General features: G+C 37.6%; 2 protein-coding genes across 3 annotated transcripts; one reads left to right on the top strand and one right to left on the bottom strand.

Moving 5' to 3' along the window:
• Positions 1-127: 127 nt before the first annotated feature.
• LOC132611403 (mavicyanin-like) lies at positions 128-3,112 on the bottom strand. Its single transcript, XM_060325841.1, has 2 exons — positions 2,810-3,112; positions 128-778 (listed from the first exon to the last, which is right to left on the bottom strand). The coding sequence occupies exons 1-2, from the start codon at positions 2,991-2,993 to the stop codon at positions 414-416; spliced, it is 549 nt and encodes a 182-aa protein (XP_060181824.1). The 5' UTR covers positions 2,994-3,112; the 3' UTR covers positions 128-413.
• A 3,211-nt stretch (positions 3,113-6,323) lies between these two features.
• On the top strand, positions 6,324-10,576 carry LOC132611180 (uncharacterized). 2 transcript variants are annotated; one of them, XM_060325592.1, is made up of 4 exons: positions 6,326-6,706; positions 7,616-7,681; positions 8,617-8,703; positions 9,453-10,576. In XM_060325592.1, the coding sequence occupies exon 4, from the start codon at positions 9,455-9,457 to the stop codon at positions 10,163-10,165; it is 711 nt and encodes a 236-aa protein (XP_060181575.1). In that variant the 5' UTR covers positions 6,326-6,706; positions 7,616-7,681; positions 8,617-8,703; positions 9,453-9,454; the 3' UTR covers positions 10,166-10,576. The 2 variants fall into 2 exon arrangements, with proteins under 2 accessions (XP_060181576.1, XP_060181575.1); XM_060325593.1 differs by lacking the exon at positions 8,617-8,703 and having other exon boundaries at positions 6,324-6,706.
• The last annotated feature ends 571 nt before the right edge of the window (positions 10,577-11,147 follow it).

Genomic DNA, 11,147 nt, shown 5'->3' with positions numbered 1-11,147 from the left:
AGATTTGATCCTTTTAACTCCAAGAAGTTTCTAACGTGTCAAATAGTTGTTGCCTTCAAAGCTTATTTTTCTGAGTAGTGTAAAATCAATACCTCACAGCTTACACTGGCACCATAAGAAGCACATGAACCATAAGCTTTACCCAAAATATATGATATGAAATACAAATTCTCATATTGCCGCAAAACAAAACTGATAAAAGTGTGATGCAATTATTACATTTATGTAAAAACAAGAGATATTGGTGTTCTCAGCCACATCAACTTCAAACAAGAGATATTGGTGTTCTCAGCCACATCAACTTCAAACAAGAGATATTGGTGTTCTCAGCCACATCAACTTTGGGTCATTGACATATAACATAACAAAGTAGAAAAACTAAACCTTGCAAAATCCAGCTGTTTTTCCTCTTCTCAAGCAAAATTAAAAAGAACAACTAAAGAAACAGCTATGACAATACAAATTTTGCTAGGAAGCCAATAAGGGGCATGACTAGGAGAAGGTGCCGGCACTGCTGCAGCAGGGATGGGACTCGATGACGAAGGAGATTTAGATGGAGACGAGGATGATGAGACACGAAGAACGTTGATGTCGACTTTCTGGCCAGATTGGCAATGGCCAGGTACACCACAGAGGAAAAAATGGTGGCCATGAGTTGCTATGGTGATGGAGTCATTCCCAGTTGTGTGTGTTGCAATAGGAGCAGATGCATTGCAGGACTGGTACTCAGCATGTGTCACTTGCATCACATTGTGGAATTGTGGACTGTACTTGAATACTGTCACAAAACTCTTCAATGTTACTTTTTATATATATATATATAAGAAAAGAAGTATCTTTAACTTCTATACACCATCAATTTAAAACAACTTTTATACAACAGGTTACCTGAACGATAACTACAAGTAATCGTTCATAGAAAATGCTAGAATATATATACATATATTAAGAGTTTCGGGGGTGGGGCTAGAAGGTTACCTACGGGTACTGCCGAACCCAGTAGCTTTAGTTCAAATGCTATAAATGTATTATAAGAAATTCACTGAATATGAACAAATATTTTCAGAACCCAGTTACTAACAAATGATGTAGCACATAATCTATAAAGTTTAAATCCTTGCTCCGCCTCTTTAGAGTATTAAACGAATTTTTATATTACAAGGTCACCTAAAATAATAATCACAGTTAATATTTACCAAAACAGAAAGAGACTAGTGAAAGGTGAAGTTGGAGTTCAATCACATCACTTAACTACATGTCTTAAACACTAAGGCTGAAGAAAATTTTGACAATCTAATGGATCAATAACCTTTCAAAGGATGTTTATCATAATTGGATTTTGGCCATTTTTAACATAATCCATAATGTGAAGGATTCTAAATAATGACCTTATAGTTATCCCACTAGCTACAACAACAATAGACTTTTCACGTACACCCTTAAATGCATGGGGGATTAATATATGAGTAACCTTTCACATTCTAGTGTTTTTTGCTTTCTTTCTGAGCAATTGCATATATCTCTTGGATCAAGGAAGTTCATCTACATTATACAGATCATACAAATTACTAGCACTATTTTATCTAGTTATTTCATGGTAAAGTCTTCATATCAACTACTCTACCACGAGCTGTCAAAGCATGTTCCGTCAATGGTCAATCTCCGGTCCAAAGCTGACCAGTACAATCATGTGTCACCTCACGGGCTTCATCATACCCACCCTACTCGTCCCAGCCTATTTTTACCCTACTACAATCTATTCCCTTAGGCCCAAGGGCTCCTCGGCTCGGCCAATTGTCATTCATCCGTCCTTGCTTAAGGAAAAATCGATCAAACCACTATTTCTTGACTGATTACTATGCTATACCACATATCAAGATGTTTTGTATAATCAGGTAATTACTTAATTTCTCATATACTAATCCATACTTACTATACACAATTAGCTTTAAGTGACTTGACAGTACAAATTTGTTTAAACTATCAGAATATGAAAGTGTTAAGCAAAATTGACTGTTAGGTTAGTGGAGAGGAGCAACATTAATAGCCAGCCATGGATAACCAAAATAAGCATTATTGTGGTGCAGGGGTATTAGAGGTTACTCTTGGTCACTAGTGGGGACATTCAAATGTCAATAATGAAAGCGTGCAAGTGCATCACTCAAATCAATTAAATAGCAAACAAATTCTGGTAGTAGCATTATCGGAAAAGTAATTAAATATGGCTACTACTAATCTTAGTCCTTGGACAGTTAAAATAGTTGTTGTTTTGTGAATTATGGACAGGCAGAAGATGTTAAAGGGAGGGGTCTTCATAAAAACCCTCAGGCCATAGTGTGGAAAAGAATAAACTAAAAAATTAGCTGCAACTATAGAGAAAAAGGTTAATTTTGTGCAGAACATGTGTGCCTAAAATTTAGGCCAAAATACAGAGAAAGACTATTCTTGTGCAGAGCATGTGTGCCTAAAAGCTAAAAAGAATTCATATTTTTATATAATTTAGGGTGTATAGTGGAGTTCCCTAAAGTCTAAACAAACAACTGTTTCAATTTTCTTCCAAGAATTTTATATCTTCCTTCCAGGTGTTGAACCAAAATATCTGAAACTCAACTACACAAGTTAAAACAAGAAAATAAACCTCAAAGAATGTTAAGTACGATCACAAAATTTGGGAAAAGATTAGGCAAAACTTTGAAATTTTCTCCTCCTACTAACAACTAGAGTACATGAATCACCAAGAATTTTGAAACCAAGGAAAATATTTCATGTATGAACATGAAAGAGGTAAAGGGAAGAGGAAAAGCTATACCAATTACATCACCAACTTGAAAGGTTTTGTTAGCAGCCCATTGTTTGTAATCAACATTACCAATTGTTGTCCAACCAGCTGAGTCTCCAACCTTATACATAGCTCCAAAGGAGAGTTGCATAAAAGAAGCTAAAATCAAGAAAACCAAAGTCATTTTTGGTCTGTTTTCAAGAATAAAAGCCATGGAATTGTACTGAGAATTAAGCTTATTTGGATCTTGGAGTAGTTCTTTTTTTGTTGTTGTCTACTTTTGGGTTTTAGAAGAGATGGGAACTGAAGAGTCAGTTTGGTTTAGCAGTTATATATATCTTTAGGTATTAGGACTAGAATTTATTGAAAATTATATAATAATGATGTCTCTTTAAAAAATGACCACTACTAGGAGTAGGAGGCAGTCCTCATGCCTTGTCAAGACAACACCCTAGCCCCCGTAAAAGGGAGGTGGTCCTGATCATGCCTAGTAAAAGACTAAAAGGCAAGTTTTTCCTCGTATGAAAATTATCTTTTTTTTATGGAACTAAGGTCAGAATCAAGAAATTAAATTTATTAAGGTAGATTTTAATTACGTATATAAAAGTAGACTTATATAAAAGGGTGTCCGGTGCATGAAGCATCTCAAAGTTCACGTAGAGTTTGGGAAAGACCACGCTTAAGGAAATATGATCTGAGCAGTCTACCCTGATACAAATATTTCACAATTTGAACTTGTGACCTACGGATCACACGGAGATAATTTTACTGTTATTTCAGTGCTTCTTTTCAAAAAGTAGACTTTTGTTATAGTTGTTATAATAAAGTTTGGATTACTTCTTGAAAGCAACATGGATACCCTAAACATTATACGTAGTTGGAAGACTTGGGAGAAGTATCAAAAGAAAGCACCTGACTTAATTTAGAACTACGGTTGGAAGACTTGAAAGGAAAGGATGTTTGAGTATTGGTGGGTAGTTTGGATCATACCTCACAAAGTAAAGTATGTTGCTTTTAGTTTAGAGGTCAAGTTTGTGCGTTTGTTTGTTTGGTGTGATCAACAGATTTGCTTATGGGAGTCATGATGTCTAGATGAAGAGTAAGCCTTAAAGTTTGGTAAGTACGAGATACAAAGCTATTATAGGGAATTAGTAGACTTATACCCGGTGCCAATGTCGGTGAAAAATAGTTGTAGCATTTAATGAAATCGTTAAAAATACCTACTAAGTAGGGGCGAAGCTAAGGAGCGCTAGGGGCTCATTGAAATTCTATTGACAAAGATGTTGAATCTCTTAACTTCTTCATGTATTTATTTCTTTATATTTTGAATTCATTTAATGAAAATCGCGGCTGCATTACAATTAGTCCAAATAACACTTCTTGTGGAATTGCTTCCATCACTGTCATTGAGCTATCAGCTTGTGGGCTAGTTGTCCACATTTATTTCCACTTGACCATGTCTGTTCGCAAGGGCTAAATGAACATTAACTTGTGACAAAGACTGAAGAAATAAAGGCTATCACAAGCTAACACAACAATTCAAAGTTTCGTTCTCACCAAACTTTGCAATAAATTGGCCCCTACGTACCTCAAGTTTTGGCTCGAGAAATTAAGGGAAAATTCTAAAAAGGAACACAACAATCTTAATATTTTTAGCGAACAATATCATTGAGAGGCATAGTATAATATAAGACTTTGCTTATATAAAGACAATGAATAAGTTCTTAGTGAAAAAAAAAAAACTGGACCCGCTGGCATCAATCTCACACATGCTATTGTTGTTATTTTTCACTAAATCAACAGCTTAGAAATGTCCTAACATAAAATTCATCATTTTGTAGATGGTAGTATAAACAACTTGTTGCTTGTAGTTTTAGCATGGTGCTTCATAGCATTATGGTAAACATATAGTGACATAAAATAATAACGAGTCAACCACACAACACAGAAGTAAGAACTTATTAATGGGCCAGAAGAGGGGCTAGAGTAGCTACCACAGGGTAAAGTGTACGGGCAACTTTAGAGGTAGATGAAGTTAATCTTGACAAAGTCTAATTTCAGACCCAATATCTGCAATTTCATATGGCTGAAGTTCAGGCATATATGTCAGAAGTTCAATAATTTTTTTCCTGACTTTAGTTATTTTTGTCCGAAGTTCATGCATATATGATTGAAGTTCAAGAAAAAAAAAAATGACTAAAATCAAGTAAAAATAACATATGATCCTGAAGTAGACAAAAATGACTGCAATTATTTAGTTGTTGCTTCATCTAAAATATGATTAGTTGATAGAGCTATACCTTGATCCTTTTGATAATTGTATTTGTAAGCTCATTACTCTCAAACACCCTCTTCTTGAATTTATTAGCCCAAATAACACAAATTGAACTTTCTGCTAATCTTCCTTTAATTATGCCTCAACCACTTAAAAGTATGTTTCCTTGTCTTTGGTGATGGGCCTTTTCAATGAGAAAAAACATATTATTTTGACTCTGGTAATTAGATAGTAATTCTATTTTTTTTTTTTTTGCGCGGATTGCCCTTCTTTTAGGGTGGTCTTTGAATTTTGCCCCTCAAATTGGTGGTCTTTAAGTTTTGCCCTTCGCTTGAAAAGGTGGCCGAAAATACTGAGGTTCTGGGTTCGAACCCTCGCTCAGGCATAAAAATAAAAATAATTTCGCAAGGCGATGCTTTGGGAAAAATATGCCTTATGTGGCATAGGTTGCCTTAAGGCATAACTAAAAGTCTACCTTATAAGGCAACACTTTAGTTATGCCTTAAGCAGAGGCGGACCTAGGATTTGAGCGCAACGGGGGCACCATTACCTTTAGTACGTCAATTACTAGCGACAAAGTTAGGCGTGCGACTCTTAAAAAAATTACCGATTACAATAGCAAAGTACAAACTTCAATATTATCAAATATAATTAATTTGGTACTAATATAACAAAAGTACATCATCAACTCATACTTGAACTCAACGCGTTGAAAAATAAAAAGAAACCTGACTTTTCAAGACCTTAAGTTGATTGTACAAAATCCCAAATTTAAGAATATGATGAGATTTTAGGACTTAGTATAAGATAATACAATTTTTAATTAAATTAAATCAATAAAGTTATGTATTCCTCAACCCCTAGTAATTAAATACTATTATATACTTATATTATAAGTAATCTATATTAATCACTAAAAAAGAAGAGAAAGCTTTACCGTAAGAGAAGTACGATCGTTGGCTCGAATTCGATTACTGGAGAAATTAATGAACATCGACAATAGATTCGACTATGGGTGACATTCCTAACTTAGTGATTTGTGAGAAAACTTGATAATAGAAGAAGGGTGTTAGAACCCGTATTTTTGTACAGTGGAATAATCCAGATTTATTTATGATAAGCTAAGGACAAATTTTTTTTTTTCGGGATACAAAGTCGGGGTTCTCGACCTTCGATTTTATTTTGGGATATAAGTTGTGCATGAATTTATTGGTATGGAATAATTAGGAAAATTGGGACCACAATTCAAAAAAAATTGGAAGTTGAAATCATCCACAAATTCCATGTGGGCAGTGTGAGTGGATTGTGGTGCCCACACAATTTTGTGTCATCTATTTAGTGATCCAACTCATTAATGTGGGCCAATTTTCTTTGTACAACTCAAGGGGGAATTAAAAGATGACTTGCTAGTCATCTTTAGTTCACTTTCCACACTTAGAGAAAAGAAGCAAAAGCTGAAAACCCCATTGGAGGCTCTCGGCCAGCCTTGGAGAAAATCAACCCCCATTTTTAGCTCTCTTAAAATTATTTCCTTGGTACAAACCCATTATTTTGAGGACCCTAAGTAGAGTGGAAGCATCGTTGGAGCGATCAACCTATTAATTTTTCATCTTTTGGAAAACCCTAGCCTATTGGAAGTTGAAGAGAAAAAGGTAAGATTTGATCTTGTTTTTGTGTTATGAAGGTCATATTCAATTTGTAGTATGTTAATATGGTTGAAAATCATGAAATAAAGTATGGTGAAGTTGAGGCCATATGTATGAGGGTTGGGCGTGTGATGGGTGTGTGTGTGGTGTGATATTGAAACTATGAATTAATGCCTAATTAGTATACTATGACCATTGTAAGGTGAAGAACTTTTGAGAATCATCCATGTGGGTATGTTAGTGTGCTAGCCGAAAATGGGTCACCATATGTGCCAAGAATTGAATTATTATCGCTTATTGTTTAGCCGTCGTCGCCATGAATTCTATGTTGGAAATGAAAGTTTATTGACTCAAATCGATGTTGTAAATATTGCGGACTGATTTGGAGGTTGTTGTACATTTAATGTAAATTATGTATTGATGAAAATAGCGTTGTTAGAATGTAAAAAAAAAAAAAATTGTAGACACAAACCATGATTTGGAAATGAAGAAAAGTTAGAGGGGCTGTCTCGGTTAGGGGTTGTTTCGGGTAGCTTGGAAAAATTTATGGATTGTTGGAAAAGTTGTATAAATTGCTTAGAATGTCTTGAAATGTTTTTGGTATGGGTTCGAGTTAGTATGTGAGCATATAAGCGTCGATTTTGGGCTTGAAGGTAAGTCGTCGAATTGAAGTTATGAAAGTTGATAAATGATGGCAAGAGAGTTATTATTGTTGAATTACCTTTCGGATTAATTATTAATGTTGTTAGGTTGGTTGTTGTGGTTGTTGTTGATTGATATGGCCGAGTTAAATTCTCGGGGTAGCCTATTTACAGGGGAAATGCTGCCCAAATTTCTGTAGAATTAAGGGCGAAATTGGAATTTAATGCCCAAAAGTCTTTAGCTAATGATTGGCATTTTATGGCTTTTTTTTAGATCGTGGGCAGCCCGAATCATAGTTTGGACTTAGCTCGAGTTGGATCATATTGGAGAGTGTTCGAGGTATGTAAGGCAACTTCCTTTCTTTTTGGCATGTCTTAGTTTTTATAGGCTAAATTAGAGCCTTAAGGAAACTTCCAAATCCGAAATTCGAGCATGTTATGATCCGTATATGTTCTTTGGCACTCTTATGTATGATTTGATGAAATATGAACCTTTATGTATTTGAAAAATCGCTTTTCGAACTTTGCGCAAAAAGGTTTCACTTTAAGGAACTTCGAAATATCCGAATGCCATATCTTTCACATAAATGCTCGGATTGCTCCAATATATTTTTATAAAAATTTTTGCATTACATATAACGAGTATGTTTTTCATAAGCGGGCCCGACTTGGGTAAATACCCACCCGTGGGTCCCGCGACTTCCTTTTTTTGAAATTCGGGAGATTTTGAAAGAATTTGTTAAGACTACTATCCGATTTTCAAATATGATCGTTTTTCTTATGTTTGAATTTATGATATTGATTTTATGCATATGACTACTCACGACTCTATTCGTGCATTTTGTTACTCCCTTCGCCGAGTCCCGGGCCGGTTATGTTATCGTGCGCATTTTGATATACTCCGGAGTTATGTTGTGTTTATGGTTCACCGAGCTACTCGCAAAAGAGGGTCGGGTTCCATCTATATTTGGTGTTATGCTGTATATGGCGTTATGTTGTGATGTGATATGTGACGGGGATACGGAGATTTGAAATCTTTCTGGTGTTATGCTGTGTTATGGCGCTATCGACAGGCGGGCGACCATATTCTTCTGTACCCTATGCATGATTTACATATTTGAAACTAAATAATTTGATAAGATTGAATTTGCACTTATGTTTGATACTCCCATTTCGTTATGTCTCAGATTTTCTTTCTGTACATTCTGCTTTGCATACTCAGTACATATTTCGTACTGACCCCCTTTCTTCGGGGGCTGCGTTTCATGCCCGCAGGTACAGACGCACAGTTCGGTGATCCCCCAGTGTAGGATACCCCTTTTGCTGTTGGAGTGCTCCCCTCCCTTCAGAGCACATCTTTTGGTATACACTTTTGTTCGCTATGTTGTATATATTCGTTCATGGGTACGGCGGGGCCCTGTTCCGCCATATGATTCGTTTGGTCTGTTTAGAGGTCTGTAGACTTATTTGTGGGTGTGTGTGCCTACTTCTGTACAGTTGTGTCCATATGATCTTCTTCGTTATGACAGCCTTGTCGGCATGCATTTTGTATATGTTTTTGGGTCGTTGTGCCATTTGATAGCCTTGTCGGCTCGCACATGTATATGTTGTGTTTGGGCAATCCCATTCGCCGCGGCGGCCGGTCCGCATATGTTTACACGTTGCTTTGTTAGCCCTGTGTGGCCTTTGTTGGTATTTGCTGTGTACAGGGTTATTTTGGATAGTCCGAAAAACAAAGGAAACTCTGCCAAAATTTTTCTGGAAATTGTCTAAATTTGAAATATAGCCATGATGGCTTCTGTTATATACTTGAATGCGTTTGATAAAATTTTGAGATAGCATTTGATAGATGTGTTTGGGTGCCCAGATTGGGCACTAGTCACGGCCTACGGGGTTGGGTCGTGACAGAAGTGGTATCAGAGCGGTTTGTCCTCGGAATGTCTACAGACCGTGTCTAGTAAAGTCTTGTTTATCGGTGTGTTGTGCACCACATCTATACACAGGAAGCTACATGACATTTAGGATGTTTCCTTTCTTTGAATCTTAGATCGTGCGATAGAGCTGTGCTATTAGGATGATTCTGTTCTGATCTGTTGTTGTTTCTCTTTCAGTGATGCCTCCGAAAAAGGCGACGACCGCCCAGACGAAAAAGGGCGTGGTAGGAGAGACTAGCCGAGCTCAGAGGGGTACTCGAACCCTCGCTCAGATGATGCGTGATATTGCATCCCGGCCAGCAGACTCTGCTACGTCTTCATCGTCAGAGGAGTCTGGAGCAGCTTCACCATTAGCTCCAGAGGCTCCAGCTCCCGCGCCTCCAGCTCCTCAGCTAGGGGCGGAGGACAGGACACTGAGAGAGGCTGTGCAGTTATTGACCACTCTGGTAGCGGGACAGGCTCGCAGACGCGGGCGGAGAGATGATGATGATGACGACAGGCGTGACAGCCTGAGGGTTCGAGAGTTTCTATTATGTGGCCCTCCAGAGTTTTACGGGTCTAAGCCCGACGAGGACCCCCATGACTTTATTCGGGGGATGCGGCGCTCACTACATTTGGTCAGGGCTTCAGAGACTGAGTCTGTTGAGTTGGCTTCGCATAGACTACGGGATGTTGCTACTCACTGGTATGAGTCCTGGGAGCTATCTAGGGGTGAGGGTGCTTCCCCAGCTACTTGGGACGAGTTCGTGGATGCTTTTACCCGCCACTTTTTGCCCCAGAGTTACGGCGGGCGCGGGTTGACCGATTTTTACATCTGCAGCAGAGGGGTCGGAGTGTTCGTGAGTATAATATGGAGTTTGATTCTCTGGCCCGGTACGCACCTGCCATAGTAGCAGATATGGCCGATCGGATGCACAGATATGTGATGGGGTTAGACCGCTACTTGATTGATGGCTGTATGGCGGTGGCATTGCAGACAGACATGGATATTGCCCGACTACAGGCTTATGCTCTGGGTATGGAGGACCGACATAGAGCTGATTATTCCAGCAGAGATCGGGATAGGAGGCCGCCCAAGAGGGCCAGATCCGCAGGCTATTCTGGAGATTCTCGAGGCAGACAGCCTCAGCAGCAGCAGGCAGGCAGACATCTTCCTCAGGCAGACAGCAGCAGGCAGGCAGACATCTTCCTCAGGCAGACAGCAGCAGGCAGGCAGACATTATTTTCTTTTTCCTTTTCTTTTTGTAATTGGGGATAATTGCACATTCATTCTTTAGTAATTGATAAATTTTAATTTTAGTCCTTGCATATTTGGTTTAGTACTCAATAATTTGTTTAATTAGTGAAGATTCACGATTAAATCAACAGTGCATATATTAATTAATTAAAGGTTAGATGTGACTTATCAGAGGCACAAACAAACACGCTTAACCTTCAATGAATCTAGTTTTTGGGCAGGGCATTGACAAGTGTTTTGACATGACAAAAGGAACTCTTATCAAGAAAATGCATTGCCAAAAAGATTATACAGGAAGTTTATTTCAGAATTCTAAGCTTGCGGTATTCATACAGAATTTGAACTCTTATCCTAGTTAACATGATTTTGAGGCTTTAATGTAATAGAAGTTTAGTAGCTTTGATAATGTCTGTGATGCACTAAATCTGGGGCATATGCCAGATTAATGATATGTGATTTATCCTTTTTTTGAGTAGTAAATGTTTTTAGTTGGTAATGAGATCATTTAATTTCCGAAAAAAATATGTTTTTGATCCTCTACTAACAATGTTTTGTGAATTTAATGAACTTTCAAATATAAAACCATGTAAATGCTCGGGTTTTAAATATTGGTATAAAGTTGGGCTTTGCAGTCC

The sequence above is a fragment of the Lycium barbarum genome, chromosome 9, assembly GCF_019175385.1.
Source record: "Lycium barbarum isolate Lr01 chromosome 9, ASM1917538v2, whole genome shotgun sequence".
NCBI classification, from domain to species: Eukaryota; Viridiplantae; Streptophyta; class Magnoliopsida; order Solanales; family Solanaceae; genus Lycium; species Lycium barbarum.
Note: the sequence above shows the minus strand (reverse complement) of the source record. Positions and strands in the feature narration are given on the sequence as shown.

Excerpts from the sequence above, each read along its gene's own strand:
- LOC132611403 (XM_060325841.1), bottom strand. The coding sequence starts at position 2,993 with ATGGCTTTTATTCTTGAAAACAGACCAAAAATGACTTTGGTTTTCTTG. Across the intron at positions 779-2,809 it reads TCAAGTTGGTGATGTAATTG|TATTCAAGTACAGTCCACAA; the intron begins GTATAGCTTTTC and ends GTTTTGTGACAG.
- LOC132611180 (XM_060325593.1), top strand. The coding sequence starts at position 9,455 with ATGCCTCCGAAAAAGGCGACGACCGCCCAGACGAAAAAGGGCGTGGTA.